This window comes from Nansenia antarctica, assembly GCF_963989245.1.
Source record: "Nansenia antarctica genome assembly, chromosome: 16".
Taxonomy (NCBI): Eukaryota; Metazoa; Chordata; class Actinopteri; order Argentiniformes; family Microstomatidae; genus Nansenia; species Nansenia antarctica.
Genome location: NC_137686.1, coordinates 22,063,899 through 22,085,700, shown reverse-complemented (window position 1 = coordinate 22,085,700; position 21,802 = coordinate 22,063,899). Strand labels below are relative to the sequence as shown.

Sequence of the window (21,802 nt, the reverse complement as noted above, 5' to 3'; positions counted from 1 at the left end):
ACATGACTAATTTGTTCATTTAACAATTATAGCCAAAGAGTGGATTGCACTGTGTTCTTGTCCAGGGACTGCTGACAAGGTAAGGAAACAAATATGGAATTTTGTCACTTGGGTAAACTATCCCTTTCACATAGTCAATCTTTCAAAAGCAATAGCTCAATATATCTACTGTATTGAAACGAAACATAATGACCCATTTGAAAGGACAATGCTGCACATGGTAAGTTGGAATGTTTATTAGAGAACATTCATTCAGAGTTACAACTGAATAAGTGTACAAACAATTAGCAATTTGACAAACATTAAAGGAAGTATCAATGGCGAGTCGAAGTGGGTTCAGTCCAGGACTAGGCATAATCTGTATCTGTGAAACCACCCCTTGGTCTACTCTGCCCCGGAGCCTTGGCATAATGGCTGACATCATCACGGTTGTTAAAATATATCATTAAGCAAACAATGAAGACAGGACGGTTGAACACAAAAGGGTGGATGTTTACCAAGAGTTTCCCTTCAACTACGGTACTCAGTTGTTTCTGGAGCCGCTTATACGCTACAGCCAAGATAACCAGGCTGATTGGGCCAGAGAAATGTAAAGCCAAAAACCATTACTTCCTCTTTGCAGCACCTCTGGGTATGCACTAGCATGTCTGCTGAAATACACCTCTCATAAGTGAGGACTAATATCTCCAACAAAACCATTTAAGGCAATTAGTCATCTGAATGTATTATTATACATGGCAACGTTTTTTCATCATACAATGACAACAAGAGGGCCCAGTGTCTGCAGTTGAGCTTGTTCAGTCCATTTAAGCAGCAATGACAGTAAAATGACAAACATCAATACAAACAACCTGTCAGAACCAATGACTTCAAACACTAGACTGGCAGTCATCAAGATCATGAAAAAGCTATGTTGGTCTTTATCTTTATTTATTTTAAAATATTATTTTCTAAATGCAGTAGAGTACATACTTAACAAACACACTAAACATGAGTATTATTAGTATTTATACTAGTTATGCTGTTAGCTGTTGTTTTGGAGAGGAGGGCATATTCCATTGAAGAAGAAAATAAGTGAAAAACAGTGTTCAACAATTTGTATACCTTGACTGTCAAGTAAAGCAGTAAAATCTCTCAATCCTCTACATTCAACTGCTTTCAAAGCCTGTCCTTTCTCACCACTGTAAACACATTCACAACCGATGGTGACAGAGAGCTTTATCATGTCGTATACTTCAATGTAAGAATCAATAGTGTAGTATGGGAAGTTTCATCTTGGAGAGAAAGACAGTGAGACGCAAAGAATTTGACCATGTGTGATAGCAAAATGTGAACATTTTCTCCGGGGTTCATATTTTAGAAATCGATTTGATGTCCTAAACAGGAGTCTAGATTTTAGACGGTACTCTGTTATCTTTATAGAATTTTGACATGATTCTGGATTCTAACCTGAATTACTATAGGCTTCATAATTTGGACACAAATTCAATAACTATGTGTACAAGTTTCAAAACGATAAGAGAATTTGAGTATCAAATGTCAGTGCCTCTTAACACATATTTGATTGACAGAATTCAACACAAATAGGAAAATCGCTTGTTCATCAGACCCACATCTCTGAGGGTGGAATACGGGCGTGTAACTCATTTGCGTTAGTCTTGCATTGTTGTCAATGGGAAATGTGCGTAATGACTCGGCTTAAATGTGCGTCTCTCGAGTTAGGATTCCGCCCTTATAGAATATATACCGTATAGGCTATGTTGACTAATCCAACAATTTATTTAAGGATCCTTAAGAACCTTCAAATTATTCAGAAAATACTTGTAAATATCTTTATGGTTCCAGGAAAGATCTTAATCAATATGTTTAACTAAACGATCAAATAAAACAAATTTAAAAAAAATCCCCCTAATGGATGCTGTACCTCTTCAGCTTGGCTTTTCTTGGCAGTGCTCTTTCTATTTCTCCGACATCTTGCGGATCATGTAGTTCAGGATGCCACCGTTTCGGAAGTACGTCAACTCCACGTCTGTATCGAACCTCATCAAAGCCTGGAATGTTTTTCCGGTGTCAAGCTGTGATGGCAGAAACGGACAGTCGTGAGTCGCTCTTACTAAAATGAAATCAACTAACACAACAACAGAATACTCCTCTAAAGTTTGTCTGCATTCCTTTTCAGTCTGAAAGAAATGTATATGTTACGTAGGGCTGGGTTCAAAAAATCGATTTCCCGATTCTGAATCGATCTTCATTAAATGAGCGATTATCGATTCATAAATCCCGAGATCGATCTTCTTTTTTATTTATTTTTTTTGCTTGCAGCTTCAACCCGCAACGAGATCTCGTGGCCAGATCTCGCGCTACAAGAATTTATCATATCTCACGCAACGTGAGGTCTCAACACTAAAATCTAAAAACATGGCGATGGCAGGGACACTCAAGTCACCACCAGGCTTAAAGTCAGATGTCTGGGTGCATTTTGGATTAAAAAAATGTGACGATAGAGATGAGCTGGACAAAAGCAAAGTCATATGTAAATAAAAAGTACATTCATGTAACTGCTTTGGAGTCAATTCATTGATATGTTTAACAATGCTACATGTTATAGGGTTCCTTGAACCATTTATAGCATTAGTTCGGAGAATCTCTTTCATATTCAAGCCAAAAATGTATATTGTAACTAGATCGAATCGAAATCGAATCGAATCGAATCGGGAGCTGTGAATCGGAATCGAATCGTTTTGGGAAATCAGTGGCGATACCCAGCCCTAATGTTACGGTACATGTGGGAATACAGTACATGTGGGAAAACTAGGGTTAGGGTTAGGTGCTAGGGTGACTTGGTACATGCTGGCATGTCGAACCCTAATTCTAACCCTAACCCTAACCCTACCCCTAGCACCCTAGCTCCTAACCCTAGTTTTCCCACATGTACCGTATTCCCACATGTACCGTAACATATATATGTATTTTTGAAATGACAATGGATTTTTAAAACCAATGCATGCTACTGCTGGGCATACCTTAATGTCCACCGTCATCCTGGGTGTGATCTCCTCAGGGATGATCACAGTGTAGCGCTCCCTGCCTGTCAGGCCCAGGCTGTCTGCCGTCTGCCCTGCCAGGTACTCCAGAGGGATCACCCCCATGCCCACCAGATTGCTGCGGTGGATCCGCTCGTAGCTCTCTGCTAGGACTGCTTTAATACCCTGAACAAGGAGTACTAGTATTAGGAAGTACAGTACCAGTCGAAGGTTTGGGACACACTTCCCCATTCAATTGACTGCCGCCGCCGCCAAAACGTGTATGTGCGTAAAGGTGCATCGTCCGTTGAAAGGAGGTCACAATATTATGTGCAATGAATCCAACAAATGACGTGTGTGTACTGTATGCTGTACTGTATACCGTAGACGTGATTGTATTTACAATTCTATTCAATTACAAGGTTTAGCCATATATAGGCCTCCAAACATTTAATTTGCAACGTTATGGTGCTCAGCCAGGAAAATATCCTTTGTGATAAACTGTTGAAGGCAAATCGAAACTAAGGCAACACTCATATTATCAACATACCGTGAGCTTAGAATGATAAGGTTCTATCTCCGTTTAGGGTACTTCAGAGATATTGAGCGTCAAAGTCTTTACATTCCATTATGTTTTGTGAGATGGAACCTTTGTGTTTTATGAATTACTAACTCAAATTTCAACATTTAAAAAATAACACCACACAGGCATTAATAAACACCTAATGGATGAGATTATGTAAAAAAACTCAATTTTGACAAAAATTGAGATAGAACCTTATAATTCTAACGTCACGATACGGACATTACTGACTTGTCTAAACAGGGCAGAGACTCACCAGGAGAAACGGCCCTTTAGCCGCCCAGTCCCTGGAGCTGCCGGAGCCGTACTCCTTCCCTGCCAGGATCATGAGGGGGTGACCAGCCTGCTGGTATCTCTCCACAGCATCAAATATATCAAGCTGTGCAGAGAAACAGGATATACAACATGACCAAACAGATTCAACTCTATAAACAGGGTGCAATAGACAGACAAAACACCAAAAACAAACCCTTAACACTACTATACTATTAACTACTACTACACCCTACTTAAAAGAGGACCACATCAATAGAAGCCTACTACTAAGCTTAGTCTAAACGAGTATATGATATACATTAGGTCAGTGTTAAAAAGGGGTACCGTGACAGAAGTAGTGAGTCAACTGGCCTTTTCCACACATTTTATTTGAGGTCATTTCACCATCAGGGGGCATCGTTGGGCAATTCAAATGGTTCGGCTTGTTGTGAAACAGTAGCTCATATCTGCGTGTTCACTTGCCCCATTTGTGAGCTGATATTAATTGTATATAACAATAATGGCAGCCTGGATAAATTACGTGAGGCTATGAGTTAAGTGTTTTAATTTGGAAAAGGACAAATGTTTTTTTGTGATGATTGGTAGCCCACCGTTGCGATGGCGGTATGGACCTTATAAACACTGACCTACTGAACAGCCGAGGTAATGTGCGCCTTACTATTTCATCTGAGGGCAAGTGCAGAGTGCGTGGTGCCTGTTTGTTCAGGAACTTATTGAAGAGACGAATGTTGGCAAAGGTGCCCCTGGCCATCACCGCATCATTGCCACGGCGAGAGCCGTACGAGTTGAAGTCTCGTGGGTTCAAGCTGCAAGGGCAGAGTGAGAGGATTTAAAACAGCACCTCAGTCCACCAGAGCAATTGGCTTCCAACAAATTAACCTAAAAGCAAACAACTCTTTCACCACAAAAGTCAGCATACAGTACATTGAGGGTTACTGCCTACAAGCACAGTACCTCAGTAGGTTGAGAGAAAATAACAGGATTGTTAGGATAAATCCTACGACTGTTAGGATGCGTTAAACATTGAGTTTTTGGCATCCCCTCACTCACCCTCGGCTGGTTAGGTATCGTGCAGCAGGGCTGTTCCTTGCAATGTTCCCTGCAGGGGAAATGTGGTCTGTGGTCACAGAATCGCCAAAGTTCAGTAGCACATAGGCATCGGTTATGGGCTTTAGTGGCTGCAGCTCCCTGGTCTGGGTAAATGATGAGAGATAACATGATGATGTTACCTGAGACATGGCATGACCAAATTCCGACATTTACAACTATAAGAGTATTTTGTGTTTGTACCAGGCCATCAAAAAACGGTGGAGACTTGATGTAGGTGGAGTTAGGGTCCCAGGTGTAGAGCTTGTCCGAAGGGGCCTCAAGGGAGTTCCAGCGTTCATTAACTTTCTGCAGGAGCAGAGTAGAACAGTCACGTATCAAAATGAAAAACCAGCAGAGCTCATCACTCCAATAAAGATACAGAACCCACAGAATTTGAGGTTACCTCAATCTTCTCATAGACGTCTTTGAACATCGTTGGAATTACAAATTCTTTCTCTACCGCCTGGATCTCCTCCCGGGTGGGCCAGATGTCACTAAGGAAAATCTTTTTCCCTTCAGAGTTCACAGCTAGACCATGAAAGACCATATGGGGACGCAAAACAGAGAAACCATCATCAGCACCAAAAATCCAGTCTCCGACATTACATGACCAGAGTGCACCAGCACATGTGAATAGTATTATAAGAACACAACACCCAAGGACCAACTTCACCCTTGTTTTCCACTTTTCAACAAGCGTGGGCTTGGTTATACCTACCGATTGGTTCTTTATCAAAGTCAATCCTCACAGTACCAGCGATGGCATAGGCAATAACCAGCAGAGGAGAGGCCAGATAATTGGCTCGAGTATTGGGGTGGACGCGCCCCTCAAAGTTCCTGTTACCAGATAGGATCCCAGCAGCAACCAGATCTCCCTGCAATAAAAAAGAAAGTAAGGAGCTACAGACCACGTATACTAACAATCTAGGTGTGGGAATTACATGTTCAAAGTTGTACCTGAGTGATAGCCTCCACCACAGACTCTGGGAGGGGCCCGCTGTTGCCTATACAGGTCATGCAGCCATAGCCGACCACTTCAAACCTGAAAAGAAGACGTTCTATTTTATCCAACAATCCATTGGATTGTTGAGCAAAGAATAGATGGCTGACAATATATTTCCTCTCTAAAATAGAATATTGTATGCGGCTTGCCAATTGCAACTGATCTATGATTTGAAGGAATTGATGTAAAAGGCGGGCAGTAGCGCTGGGCGGTATATACAGTATAGGGTTACCATAGTTTTAACAATATATCAAGTTTTAACATCAGCTATATACTTTGTTAGGGCAAAACTCGAAACAAGAAAGAACTGTCATTCTATAATTTTCCTTATTTCAGGCGAACACTGCGTTCTATCAAAACAAACAGACATAGGAATTACATTGTACATTGTAAAGTATATTGTAAATGCAGACTGTTTCTTTGAATAAGAACTGTATTTGAACTTAGGCGTTAGACGTTGGCCAGTTTTGCTAACCTGGGGGTTATAAACCCTTCAGTTCGAAGTTATAGTATACGTTACAAACAGGTTACGGTTCTACCCATTACTTCAACACCAGAGGGTTTGAAAGGTTTACACCATTATTGTTCTAATTTCAGATCAGATTTGTGATCATCAAAAGTCCTATAAGATGTTGTACTGATCAGTATTCAAGTAGGAGCGACTTACCCAAGCTGGAACAGATATTCCATGACTCCACTCTCCTTCAGGTAGGAGGTGACCACCCCACTGCCAGGTGACAGGCTGGTCTTTATGTAGGGCTTCACATTCAGGCCACACTCAATGGCCTTTTTTGCTAGGAGCCCTAAAAGCAACACGGCACAATGTAACCTCATTAGTAGTATCTAGTAACCTAACAACAACAGCAACATCCATGATAAAAGTACATCTACATCACATCAGCTGATAGTAGAAAATATTACATCACTAGCCTAGATCCTAGTCTAATAGGGCCGGTCTCCCAGACACAGATTAGGCCTAGCACTGGACTAAATAACATTCTCTACAATCATACTGTAGGAGCCATTTATGTTTACTGTTGTTAAAGAATTGGAAACACATTCATCTCTTTGTACAACTGCTTGCTACCTCAATAAACAACAAACTAAGCTGCAACCACTGACGGGAAAATCTGTTGTATTGGGTCATACAGTCATGTAAGATCACTCCTAGCCTTCCACTTGCGGATAATGGCCCCGAACGGTGCTGATAGGAACATTTAGGAGATGAGAAATCCATCAGTAACCAGTGCCATTACTATGCTTACAACAACACAAGCCTATTGGCTGGTCTGAATACAATCTTGTTGCAAAGGTCTTGGGAGAGCTCTTTGCCTCTACTACTCATCATGAATGAATGAATGAATGAATGAATGGTCTTTATTGTCATTGATATAGTACAGGTACCATACAACGAAATTTGGGAGGGGGGGCTCCCCTGGTGCTAGGAAAAAAATACTAAAAACAAGAAGGGAAAAGAGCTGGTTTACATAAATAAAGGCTATGTACACTATCCACTATACTATACTATACAAATAAAACACTGTGCTGTACTCTATGCTATGCTATACCTATTCTAACATTTCCTATATCTGAACCTTATGTACCCGAGGGTTGTCACATTGCACATAGTGTTATTGCACATTCATTTAAAGTGTCGCAGTTTGCAGGTTTGAAATGTTCACAGTTGTGTTTCAGTGTTGCACTTGATTACAATCTAGTAGCTGCCATCATGAGATGTTTCTTGCAGGAAAGCTTTGTCACTTGCAGGTGACAAATTATTTCTGGGTTCGTTGGGTTCGGGCTGAAAATAAAAGCTCCATTACTTACCGGCCCCGAGCATGACAGAAGGGTTGCTAGTGTTGGTGCAGCTGGTGATGGCGGCGATGACCACAGAGCCATGAGAAAGTGAATATTCCGTGCCGTTAAACTGGAAAGGAACCTCTGCGTTGTGACAGTCCAAAGGCACTTGGAAACCCTTGAAGCCTTGCTGGAATTGGATATATCACATAAATTCACATATTTAAAGACGGCTCAATATAACAATAGGACATGTACTATCAGCTAGATACAGTGGTTCCCAACCTTTTTGGACTCAAGGCCCACTTAAAAATCTCTAAAGTATTCACGGCCCACACAGGCATTTTACGCACACGTAACCTACATTTTTGGGGGGCGTCTCATCATTATTATTTTATACATATTGGATATTTCATATGCATCATCATACAAACAGTGCAGTAGGCCTAGTAGTATCACACTGATGATGCATTTTTGTAAGGTTTTAAAGAAAAAAATACAGTACCATGATTTCTTTTTTTATTATTAAAACGTTTTTGTAAAAAATTAATATATATTTTTTTTGCCCATGATTTCGCGGCCCACTTGCAGTACCCTCGCGGCCCGCCAGAGGGCCGCGGCCCATAGGTTGGGAATCGCTGAAGATAATGACATTTGAAGGTAAAGCGTGACACAAGTGTTGAATGTACCTTCGCCCCCAAACAGTCTTCAAAGTCCTTCCTCATGTCAGACACAGCGACCCTGTCCTGGGGCCTCTTGGGACCACTGCAGCAGGGGACAACAGTGCTGAGGTCAAGCCCGAAAACCTGCATGAGATGGATAGAAAAAAAAGTGCAGAATGATAGGTGGAGCAAAAGTAGGAGAGTAAAATGGAGACAGGGCAACCATTTTCTGAATACATTTAAGGTTCAATTCAATGTACGGTATATGTCCAATCATTTCAACATGACACATAAGTCATAACTTACGACCATGTCAAACAATCTTCTATCCCCACCAAAAAAGATGTTTGAATAATCATTTTAAAATAATCTACTCTGGAGTACCTGTGTGAAGTCTGGATCCTGAGCTGCATTGCTGTAGTCTCTGAACATGGCCACTGCTTTCAGGTACTTAGTGAGGTGGTCCAGCTTTTCAGCATCTCTTCCTGGCCAGAGAGAACAGGGATAAAATGGCGGTAAGAGGGACTATGAAATTCAGCCTAGGGCATAACATATTTGGTTGTCAGCAGAAGAGATTCATTTTGTTCCAGTTAGAAGTAGTTTGCATTGAGCAAAGGGAGGGAGAGAGGAGACACGATTCAATTCACAATTGTCATTGCAATTCCTACTGCAGTGAAAAGAGGCCGCAACCCTGCATATGGAGCATTTAATCCTCGCAAAGCATGCAGACACTTACCAGTCTGCTCGAGGTACTGAACACTGATGTGGTCCACAGGAAAGAAGGCTGCGGTCGCTCCGTACTCCGGACACATGTTAGCGATGGTGGCTCTGTCAGCGATGGACAACTGGGCCACGCCGGGCCCGAAAAACTCCACAAACTTCCCCACGACACCGACCTGGCGCAAGTGCTGTAGGCACAGAGGCACACGACGGGTCACTCAGACACAACAGCCTTCATACAGTATATGAAATACTATAGTAAAATGGTGTTTATTCATTAAAATGATTGTGAAATGACATAATGCATAAAGAAGTTAATTGTTAACACGGTGCCATGATGGCCAGGACGGTGTGGTTAAGCCCAGGTAAGAGGAGAGAAAATGTTTTGGCGTACTATTTGAAATGGAATGAAATGCACCCAGTTACCTTGGTGACGGTGAGGACGATGTCAGTGGAGGTGATGAGCTTGTGTGGGGTGCCATCAAGCCTGTAGCCAATAACCTCAGGGAGCACCATGCTGATGGGTTGGCCCAGCATAACTGCCTCTGCCTCAATCCCACCTACACCTGTGTAAAGATGTCAGACAGCATATGGTCAGCAGGGTCATTCGATGCCAAATCAACAAGCCATGACACCCACCATGGTTAATCTGGCAATCTGGAGGTTGTCCTGTCCAAAGGTGTTAGTCATTGAAGTCGTGTGACTAATGTCCCATTATACAGTGTGATAGTAGCAAAATATGTCCACTAGAGGGAGCTGTCCGTGCTAATGAAATTGTTGTGGATTAAAAAATAAGCAATGGAAATACACTCACTGAACACTTTATTAGTAAAACTATACTAATACTGGATAGGGCCTCCCTTTGCTCTCAAAACAGCCTCAATTCTTCTTGGCATTGATTCCACAAGATGTCGGAAACATTCCCTTGAGATTCCATTATGACATGATTGCATCACGCAATTCCTGCAGATTTTTCATATTGACATTTACATTTTTGGCATTTAGCAGGCACTTTCATCCAAAGCAATTTACAACAAATACATTTGACAAAGTGAATCATCTATCCACCTTTTGGAAGTCTAGAGAATTGGAAAATGTGTTTGAATAATGGCTGTGAGCAGCCACATTTCGATTGGCTCTGAGTAAAAGCAATATCCCATTTTTCGTTCCTCTTGAGAATCGCAAATTAGTCCGATTTGGTCATTAACTCAGCTAACATTGCTGGCAAGTTATATATTTTAAAATGGACTTTGATGACGTTTTTTTATTTTTCCTGTAATTACTATTCGGTTGTTTGAACGCTTCCAGCGTGGGGACCAGTGAAAATGACTGGCTGTTCCATTTTTAGCTGCCTATTGGCTGGTCTGGCATGTGGCAATCGCTTTAGAGGTCTCCAACTTTCTACCTTGAACTTCTCCAGGCTAGAAGATGGTGAGAAGAAAGACTGGGGAGATATGCCTTACCCCAGCCCAGCACGCCAAGGCCGTTGATCATGGTAGTGTGGGAGTCTGTTCCCACCAGGCTGTCAGGGTAGTAGTAGCCGTCCTTGTCAAACACCACCCTGGCCAGATACTCCAGATTCACCTGGTGTACAATCCCCGAACCAGGAGGAATGATTCGCATGTTCCGGAATGCTTTTGAACCCCACTATGGAAACACAAGGCATAATTCAATTCATAGAACTGAAGTTTAGGGACTTACACTGTGTAGCGCAAAGAAACATGATATCAAGGGCTAATGTAGCTGCAACTGCAACTTCATCAGAGGCTTCCCCCTGGAGGTGCACACATATAAATAGACTAAAAAGGGAGAAAAAAAACATGTCTGCACTAATCTACTGAATAAAAACCTGCTTTAAGGTACTGGTTTGTCGTGTTTTTCTTTCTTGTTGAAATCAAGTTAAAATACTCAACAGAAACTATGTTGTTTATTTATATTTGTGGAAAAGAGTGAGAAGCTTCTGGTAGAGTTGCAGTTGGAACTAGAGCTAATATGGGTGAGGTACCTTTAAGAACTCAAATCGCTCTCTGTTTCTGTCAAATTCCAAGTCCTGGTTTTTCTGTAGGCTGTCAGACCTTGGAAAGGGGGGGGGGGGGGGGGAGACAGGACATACTTTACTCCCACAAAAATCTAATTAGTTAAAATCAAGTACTTTTAACATCCACCCCCACAGACATATTTGATCAATCTTCCCCTTTAGACCTACTTCCTGTTGAAGTCAACCTGAATGGAGTGATCAATGACAAGGTCAGCTGGGCAGACAGGGTTGATGTTCTCTGGATCCCCATTCAGTTTCTTAACTGCATCGCGCATTGCAGCAAAGTCCACCACAGCAGGCACACCACTGCAAAGGAGAGCAAGAAAGCACACAATCAAGTCACATTCTGCAATTCAGAGTAAAAGGGAAAACAACACAGCCAGTATAAGGCTTGAGACAAAAAACTGGAGGCAATGTTATAGACAGACACACAGACACACAGACACACAGACAGACACACACACAGACAGACAGACAGACTGACTCAACTTTGTCATTGCACAGAGTACAAGTACTGAGACAATGAACTTTGTCATCTAACCAGAGTGTAAATAGTGGCATAGTGCAAAAGGCGTGATATTACAGTATGAGAGTGAGTATAAATAAGTGAATGAGATGAGATGTCAGTTCAGGAAGTGATTTAAATTCACAACTGAAAAATATTGAATGTAAAAAGCTTTTATTTTTCAGACCCGTGACAAATCATTACCGGTAAATGTCTTATTCACAATTATTGAATAGTTATTACTATCTAGACTACGTCTTGACTGTCACTTAGGGCTGCAACTAACGATTATTTTGGTAGTCGACTAATCTGTCGATTATTTTTTCGATTAGTCGCGATTAGTCGTGTGGCTTTTCGCTGCGCGTAAATGGCGACGCAGAAGCATAAATCCGGCTTAACTAGCTATCTAACCTAACGTTACGCCAAGCTACAGCTGCTCACAGAGCTAGTTGACTGGCTAGCTAGCATTGCTGGCTAGACTACAGACAGCTCACGTTAGTAGGCTACGCTTGGCGCTGTTTATCTTACAGACAGCTCGCTGGTGGACTCAACATAATTGAAATAGCATTCACTTATCAAGCATCATTCATGATCATCCACCATGACTACCTGGTATTTTAATAGCGACCACCCCTCACTTCATTTCATCTCGCGTTCTCCTGGCTTCAACATGGAAAACCCCTGCTACGTAACGTTACATACAAGCGCCTCTGTCTGTCACATGCGTGCCACAGGGCAAATAAATTAATAGCACAAACGCTCATAGCATGTACAGCCCTGTCCATGAGACGTTGTTTTCCAACATGTAACAGTAAAGCTAACATAAACATTACGACCCTAACAATATAACGTTAGCCAGTTGGCTAACAACGTTAGCTAAAACTTACCCAGCTGATTCTTGCATGGCTCCCGTTTTAAAAAATAAAAAAAAAAAAACGTTTTTTTAATATATATTTTTAATGCGATTAGTCGACAACAACATTTCACGTCGACGAATTTTCGTAATCGATTAGTCGTGACTAGTCGACTACTCGTTGCAGCCCTACTGTCACTGAATTGAAATTCAACAACCCCCAAATCTGGGTCAGACTCACGTGAAGTCCTGCAGGATCACCCGGGCAGGCCTGAATGGCACCTCCACGCTCTGAGTCTGGGTCTGCTTCCAGTTCAGAATACTCTCCACATCCGCCTGCTTCACCAGGAACCCATCACAGTTCCTGACCGCAGACTCGAGCAGCACGCGGATTGAGAACGGCAGGCGCTCTGGGGAACAGAAGGGTATACAAATCAGCCTCACTGTAAATACAGTATATCAGAGATGGGGGTCAAATTCATTTTACTATGACAATTCAATAGTTAAGTTATGGAATTTTTTAAAAATGTTATGAGAACTATTTCTCAAATGTACAGAATACACTGGGAGGGTAGAAGTAACATGCTAACATGTAACAAGTAACATGCTATGAACTTCCCATTCTAAAAAGACAAAGATGTGTAACTACATCTCTGATGCAAGGAACATATAGTAATAGTTCCCATCATGTGTGTGTGTGAGTCATGCACACATTCAATTGCCATCATTAGTTCTAACCTCTTACCATATCTGGGATCTCCAAGTTTTGAGAGATTGTAGAACTTGTGCTCTGGGTCGTTTGGGTCCAAAGCCTCAACTATGTGTATGAAAGGGTTACTCATGGCTGTGGGTTTGTTCTCCCTCTCACCTGGAATTGAAACAATACATGAACAATTATCATTAACAAGAGCAAATATGCACCATGTTAGTTCTCGAGGCAAAAACAATGTTGGCATAACTGTCATTTCTCTCCAACATGAGCTATGATAATATGCATACACTATTTACATTGACAGTATTTCATATTTAAAAAAATATTAATTTAAGCTTCTATTCTGCCAAATATGTGGTTTTCACTTGTATTTGACTAAATGGCTATACAGGGGGAGCAGGATAGGATGGTAAAAACGTTCTGTGTATTGTGATGTATTTTGTTGATTCTCAATAAAAAATAAAAATAAATCAAAAATTAAAAATCCAAAAATAGATACGAAGCCCAGATTACTCCTTTAATACTGATGAAGTACTGTTTTATTTATTTACTTTTTGATAATTTCTCTCATTCACTCATACTCATATTTTGCCTTCTTCTATTAACCAAATATTTGTCATTTTATCAGTCACTGTTTTAGTCCATTTCTCGTTGTGTTAAAGTCAGCTGTCTAGCTAAACAGTGATGGTCTCTGCAAGATCATCAGTGTGACGATGGCTGCTCTAGACAAAACAATAAGCAATCCTTGAGGAACGTATAAAAACCCTTATTGTTATTCTTTGAATCCTTCCTACCACCTGCAGTCAGATCTTCCCACCCTATCTGTGGCATTCAACCACCTCCAAGCACAAGAACCCCAACCCTTAGTCCAAGCTACTCAATCCTCCTCCATCTTCCCCTAATCACCTTCCATCCACCTCTGGATGAAATCACCTTCCTACCCCACTATTCTCTGACACACCACGAGTACAACCCACTCAGCCACCTTGGCAAGATTAATTTCTGCTTGTACGTGGGAGAATGACTGCAGTCCTAGACCCACCATTTACATCTCAAATCGGTATCTCCCCCTTAGTGACTCCCCTCCTTCCCCCAAAAGACTCACCACTCTCACCAGGGAGAAGGTGTTGGTGATTGGAGATGTCCAAATTGAGTCCCCCACTGTGACTTGTCTCCATGGTGCTAGAGCCCGTAACACTGAGGCACACTTAAAACTTGAAATGGCTAAGGGCAAGAGAAGATTTCACAATAGCGATTTATGTTGGAACAAAAATGATGTGCTGAGGTTATGAGAGATTACAAAGACGAACCTTGCGTTTGTCTATTAAGCAAGGCCACAAGATGAGCCAACAGGTTATCTCCTCTGGCCACTGCCTGGCCAGTCCACAGGAGTGGCGAGATCCACAGCAGGCCAATCTCTTTGATTCGGTGGCTTTCCAATTTCTCAGAATTGGCACTTACTGAACAATTGGCCAACCTTCTGAGGACAACCTAACGTACGTTTGGCATGATGGTCTCCACCCCAGCTATACCAATGCACGTATGCTCTTGTGTAACCTTGTCCATGCCCTGAATTATTACAACTATCATACAGGCCTGCACTCAGTTCTCATTGCACTGGGCCACCAAGTACACCATCATCTCAACCACTTAGCCTCAGAAGTCAAGCCTCAGTCCCCCTCCCAACTTCAAGTGTCTGACCCCCGCCCTCTCCAAACGGCTGTTATTAGCTCAACCTGCTCTGTTGACACTGTGTCTCTTCTTAAAGGGGCATTTCACCCCTATTATTTTCTTTTGCAATCGTTTACATGGCCTGTAGTTAGCACCCCTACCAAATACATGTTTTGTGAGACTTTTAAAAATAAATTTTACAACGTTTTTACCATCATTAGTTTATAGACTTGACACGCGTACATTTTACACACACACACACACACACACACACACACACACACACACACACACTTTCATGAGAATCTGTCGCCATGTTTGGCAAAGTCCATCAGTGACATAACCCTCTGTGATTGTATAACCATAAGTCAAATAGTGTAGTAAGAGTTGTGATTTGCCCCACGAGAGAGGCCAAAGTCCTGATCCGTCACTGTGTCAAAGGGGACATCTGCCTTATTAAAGCCCTCCAGAGATGTAGGGCTTAACCAGGGCTAATTTACTATAATCATTTATTTTTTTTAAATAAATTATGCATTGCAAATTATTGTTGGCATTATTTGCCAATTTTCAATTACTTAACTCTTAACTCTGCAACGATCATGGAAATGGTTTGTTTATTAAGAATTTTAATATTTCAGTATTCCATTTTGGCTTGCCTTAATAAGTAAACACATTCCCCACGAAGAATATAGTGCCCCTACTTATGTGAAAATATAAATGGGCGGAGCTTATAGGTGCTTATGAGAAAATTGTTGCCTATGAATAAAATATTGGCAATTAACTTTCTCTGCAGCACTGTGTGCTGAGATAGGCACTTAATGCTTTATGTCAGAATTCTTTGATTCTACTTTTTTTTACATAGCGTTACTTAGCCTCAGGCAGATGGATGTTACAAATAGGCCAAATTTCTCAAAAGTCTGTTGAGTTCTCAATCCTCACCTCATTCTCAAAACATTAGAGTAGAGAGAATGAGGTTCCTCCTCTAGCCTACTCTTCCCTTGCATTTTGAGAAGAGTCAAGGACAGCAGACTTAAGGAATCAAATAAAGACGTGATATTCTGCCATGGAAGATTTGGGGGTCCAAAATCGGTCCATGACAGAATAGCAGCGCTCTGTAGGGTTAGGGTTAGCAACCCGTGCTCCTACCCTGCCAGTCTGCACTGATATCAGAGGAGCGGTAACAAGTGCAATAACTTCGGCTGGACTTTAGTTACATTTCGGGCGTCATATGCCATCAAAGGGAGAAACGTGACATGGACATAATGTCCAAATCAAATGTGGGACTGTCATGCACAAATCAGCCTTAAAACATTGTTGTAACGTTAGCTAGCTAGTTAGAGACATCAGCATACTAGCGATTTTTGTGTTATGCTTATTATTAAGAAAAGGTCTATAATGCATCGAAATGACATGAAACTAAGATAATACGATGGTTATGATAAAAAATATATATATATTTAAAAGAAAATAATTACATTTGTTGTTTTCTTGCGTGTTCTGCCACTATCTTGCCGATGATTCGAAAGGCATTCTGGGAGAATTCAACACTTAATTGTAACCCTCCGTTTGGAGGGGCCAGCAGTACCCTAACCACTCCGACCAGCCAAGGGGCCAGGGGGTGAATTGGGATTGGGCCTTTGCCTCCAGATAGGAGATATACAGCGATGCGCGATTACGAAGGGGCAAATTAAAAAAAGGGGCACCCCCATTCGTTGGCAGCAAAACGATGGTGCAACACTCCAAACATGCCTTTCACTATCACATGTACGCAGAGTGTGCAGGACAGGTGAACCAGAGGGTGATTGTCTAAAGTCTAAACACCGCAAATGAAGAAGCAGATTGCGATGCAGAATGCCGTCATCATGCCAGAGTTTTCCAAGGCTTGACATGATTGGGTAATGACGAGTATAATAATCTGTATGCGATATCTCGTGGGGCCTGGAGGCAGGTACAGTAGCAGAAACTCATCCATCACCTTTGTATGTATATACGAAACAGCGGCAATTACTTTTCAATATAACACGAATTCCTCGCTCGTCTTTAGTCGACCAATTGTTTAATCTACCTGGAGGAGTTACGTTAGGACCAGGATGTGAAACATACGACCATGACAGTGTATAATAATAGCACAAACACTAACTTCAGCAACTTACCACCTTTATCCGCACTGCTGAATAGATAGTGTTGCTGTTGGAGTGGCTGTCAAGCGGGACTGAAAGCCAACCAGTTCAACAACAAGTGTTTTCCGGGTACCTATGACGTAAAGCCAAAGACACGTGGAAAAAGCATTTCCGGTTTGGTGGAAACTTCAAAATAAAAGCCATTTAATTTAATTTAATTAATTATTTAATTTTGCCATTTAGCAGACGCTTTTAATCCAAAGCGATTTACAATTACGAATTACAGGGACATTCCCCCCCCCCTGGAGTAACTGAGGGCTAAGTGCCTTACTCAAGCCAAGGGCACACTAGTAGTGGTGTGGTTTCAGGCGGGATTTGAACTCACAACCTTCCGATCAAAGTCCAACTCACTACCCCACTACACCACTAAATCGCTCCCTCGAAATATAAAACGTGTAATATAACGTTCAAAAATAAATATATTGTATTTCCCCTGCTCTTCTCCCATTTATCCACTGATACAGCATCCTTCTTCCTGTCCACTCTCTCCTCATCCTTCACCTCTCTCTGTCCAGTGTCCACTGAACTCAACGTCTAATTATGTATCAAATCAAATCAAATCAAATTTTATTTGTATAGCGCATTTCTTACAAGATGCAACTCAATGCGCTTCACACAATGAAAATGTTCAGTCAATCAGTCAATCAATCAATCAATACTGACAGAGCCGCGAGCAGGCAAAAGTAAAAAACCTGTATACTATGTAGCCAGGAAAAAATTCCCTTGCAGCCCTCTACCAATAGAGCGACTACTAGCCAGTTTGCTTACCAGTACCCAGCGGTCCCCCAGGGGAGGCCAGGACCACCGGCACAAAGCAAGCAAGCAAGGGCAAAAACCTGTACACCATGTATCCAGGAAAAATTCCTTGCATATTATCGGCGTACACACTGTCCATAAATTTTGTGTTGTATTTGCATCGTTCTGCATCCAGTATGGTCACAGGTCCTGCCAAAAGAGAAACTTAAGCACAGTTATAATGCAACAACACAATAGAGACAGTAAAGATGACAGCAATACAACCTGATGGTGGTCCTGGTACACTCTTGTACCGGTTCCAGTACTGCTCTAGGTGCTATTTGGAGCTGACAGTGCCTCATCAGCACCCGGGTAGCGCTTTTCTAGACACTCAAAGACGCTTTACAAACGGAAAAGATCGAGTAGTAAAATTAAAATAAACCAAAAAAAAGATAAAAGAAAGTAGGCTACACGATTGTGTGTGTGTGTGTGTGTGTGTGTGTGTGTGTGTGTGTGTGTGTGTGTGTGTGTGTACCTGATTGTCTGTCGCTCATGTGTGGTTACACAGAGGAGGGGTGCACTTTGCTTTGAAGTGTGTGTGCGTGTGTGTGTGTGTGTGTGTGTGTGTGTGTGTGTGTGTGTGTGTGTGTGTGTGTGTGTGTGTGTGTGTGTGTGTGGGTGTGTGGGTGTGGGTGTGTGTGTGCATCCACGCAATAATTACAAGTTAAGAGATGGGTAAGAGATCAATGTTACAGTAACATCAACTCATATAATTTGTCATATCATGTGAAATGGGGAATTAAAGACAAAGACCATAAATATATGCTCTTTTCTCGTTTTGTTTTTGTAAGCCGCCACTAATCTAGCTCTCAGTTCATGCCATAATCAGGATATTGATATGCAAGCAAACGCAAACATCTACACTACAGTATTTACGTCATTGGAAATAATGCATCATTTGCTATTAGAGTATATTATTTCTTCCACCAGGTGGAGCTATTTGTACTGTGTGTATTTGTATTAGATTGTTGGTTCTAGTTTTAGACATTTCTCTCGTAACACCAGTTTCTTGTTTTTTTACCTTCATATGGTTAGGATGTGGGGAGGGTAAGCTAATTGTAGATCTCTACCTAGGGATATTCTCTACCCAGAAATACTGTCTGGGACAGCTTCAGAACAGGATGGACGCTGTTCCATTGGGACCAATATAAGTTGTCACTCTCACTCAATCCACTCCCTAACTCTACTCACTATTGAAAGTTACTTCTAGACTGATGTGTGATTTAGTTTTTTCCATGTGTGAACCTAACCCAAACACACTCAGAGTAGTGGACAGGAAACAGGGTGTGTGCGTGTGTGTGTGTGTGTGTGTGTGTGTGTGTGTGTGTGTGTGTGTGTGTGTGTGTGTGTGTGTGTGTGTGTGTGTGTTTGTGTGTGTAGTCTTATCACAAGTGCAACCAAACAAAACGTTCTTTCACTCAAACATACTGATATGTATTATTTATGTCTTTGCCAATGCAAAAAAAACTTTATTTCACGCAAAAAATAGCTGCCATTTTTAATAATACAATAAAAATGTATATTTGACCACAAAAAAAACAACACAAAAAATATATTAACATATGTGTATCAATCATAATGAAATGTCATCAGTAATGTGATGTTTCTAGAACATTCCGTGTGCCTGACTTTCCAGTCTGGTCCTGTCGGTTCTGTCTCATCTTCGCTGGTCTTCGCCCGGCATACCTTTTATCCTTTGTATTTTGTGAAATACTATTTTGTTTATGTATCTGCTGTCTTTTTAAAGCTGTAAAGTGTATTGAGGTGCTCAATTAAAACATTCAAAATGAACTTAGTACCGGTAATGCAGTAATGCAGATCAGCTCTGAAACACACATGTATCTTCCAGAGTTTGAGTGATGAGGCGTTAGAAACAAGTGAGTCTGCTTCTGCCTCAGCCAACCAGTCCATCGTCTGGCCACACCACATCCCTGTTTCCTGGTCAGTGATCTATATTGTAACTGTAGTCCAGATTTGAGACCAGGCGTTTCATGGGCATCTTGTTTAACCCCTTAACATTCCTGTATAATTAGCCTAAAAGCAAGGCAATAAGCATATGGCGCTCGGGCCCGCCAGTGGGCCGTCGGATGGATGGAAGAGGCTACGATGGCACCTTTTCAGGGGTTGCCTCTACCTCCTCCACCTTGGAGATCTACGATGGCACCTTTTCAGGGGTTGCCTCTACCTCCTCCACCTTGGAGAGGCTACGATGGCACCTTTTCAGGGGTTGCCTCTACCTCCTCCACCTTGGAGATCTTCTTCTCCACATGTTCAGATGGCAGGATGGGAGGGGAAAACTGAGACACAAATGAGAAACTGTCAATTATGTTTCTTATATCACAAGGTTATGGTGCATGGGGGTATTTGGTATAAGTACAAGTACTGTATATTAAATGTCTGGTGAAAAAGTCCCCAAGTAGGGGACATTGTTTTTTTTTTTAATAGTTGAAGAAGATATGCTTATTTGATGTTGGTACACCTTAAATGGTGAATTGGAGAAAATCGCTCTGAATCAAAACATGCGTTTGCAACCATCGCATTGGTAGCTACCTAGCAGCTAAAAAGAAAACATTGCTATGTGATAACATCTAACTGCATGTTTAGCACATTAAAACATGCTGATAGACCATCAACATGCTAAAAACACATAACTACACATCATTAGATGATCACACAGTCCTTGCTTTTGAACACGTCCTAAAACGTATGGTTTGTTTAAAAGCCATGTATCGCTAACCCAGTAGCCTACGAAGCAGGATGGCAGATGATACAGTGAATCCAATATTAAAATTAGTAAAAAAAGTATTTATTGATCCTAAAACTGCTGTTTGTTATTGAATGGGCTCTTCAACACATGCGACATGCAGACCATTTCACCAGACCATGATGTCACAAATAGTGGTTCAGGATTAAGCAGCAACTGTGTGTGTGTGTGTGTGTGTGTGTGTGTGTGTGTGTGTGTCAGTGTGTGTGTGTGTGTGTGTGTGTGTGTGTGTGTGTGTGTGAGTGTGTGAGTGAGTGTGTGTGTGTGTGTGTGTGTGCGTGTGTGTGAGTGTGTGTGACTGTGTGTGCGTGTACGTGTGTGTGTGTGTGTGCGTGTGTGTGTGTGCGTGTATGTGTGAGTGTGTGTGTGCGTGTATGTGTGCATGCTCACCTGGAACAGGTCTTCTCTTTCTAGGAAAAGTTTGATTTTCAAGGGGGGGCGTGGTATGGGGGGAAACAGACGGTCATACACCCTAAAACACAAAACACACAAACAAACACCCACAAATACACAGGATTTGGTGGTCATTCAGTGTTTCCCCTAGTATTATTTTGGCAAGCTGGGCCACCTCGGCGACTGCCTGGCTGACTCCACTCCAAGTCAGATAATGTGTTGTTGTATTTGTCATATTGTCGTGGCGAGTCCCTGACATTTACTCGCTAGAAGCAGTCACTGATGCGTCTGTGTGTTTCCCCTTTTGTGTTCTTCCGATGGGTGGTTTCCCCAGCGTGTTTGAGGAAGTGGAGTTTGCTTTTTTTGTGTGTAGTCAGGCTACTGTGAGCGGTCGGGGTGGTCTGAGGTCTGACAGTCTCACAACTCGACTAACAACAAGACATTCTAATACAGTCGGCACTTTTTGTTTCTTGAGAAAGACAGAGAGAGGGAGGGAGTGAGGGGTAGAGAGGGGGAGACAGAGAGAGAGAAAGAGAGGGGGAGAGACCTGTACCTCTGCGTACGGAGCAGCAGTAGCAAAGCCAGGAGGATCATAGGTATTCCCAGGGCGATACCGATGATCACCAGCAAGTTGGGCTGATTGGGCCATTCAGACGGGTCCACCTCTAAAACAAACAGGACACACACACACACACACACACACACAGTTTGATTGAACTCCTCCAGCCTTTGTCACAC

General features: G+C 41.9%; 1 protein-coding gene across 3 annotated transcripts; it reads right to left on the bottom strand.

The window, feature by feature from the left end:
• Positions 1–214: 214 nt before the first annotated feature.
• Positions 215–17,228, bottom strand: aco1 (aconitase 1, soluble). Of its 3 annotated transcripts, none has more exons than XM_080546620.1 (21): positions 17,086–17,228; positions 13,295–13,417; positions 12,791–12,959; positions 11,360–11,497; positions 11,159–11,228; positions 10,617–10,800; positions 9,580–9,719; positions 9,170–9,341; positions 8,818–8,918; positions 8,461–8,577; positions 7,802–7,961; positions 6,642–6,777; positions 5,929–6,013; positions 5,690–5,846; positions 5,375–5,499; positions 5,173–5,277; positions 4,933–5,075; positions 4,541–4,688; positions 3,863–3,985; positions 3,024–3,209; positions 215–2,075 (listed from the first exon to the last, which is right to left on the bottom strand). In XM_080546620.1, the coding sequence occupies exons 2-21, from the start codon at positions 13,389–13,391 to the stop codon at positions 1,959–1,961; spliced, it is 2,673 nt and encodes an 890-aa protein (XP_080402746.1). In that variant the 5' UTR covers positions 13,392–13,417; positions 17,086–17,228; the 3' UTR covers positions 215–1,958. The 3 variants fall into 3 exon arrangements, with proteins under 3 accessions (XP_080402746.1, XP_080402744.1, XP_080402745.1); XM_080546618.1 differs by lacking the exon at positions 17,086–17,228 and adding an exon at positions 14,367–14,499; XM_080546619.1 differs by lacking the exon at positions 17,086–17,228 and adding an exon at positions 14,376–14,468.
• Positions 17,229–21,802: the final 4,574 nt, after the last annotated feature.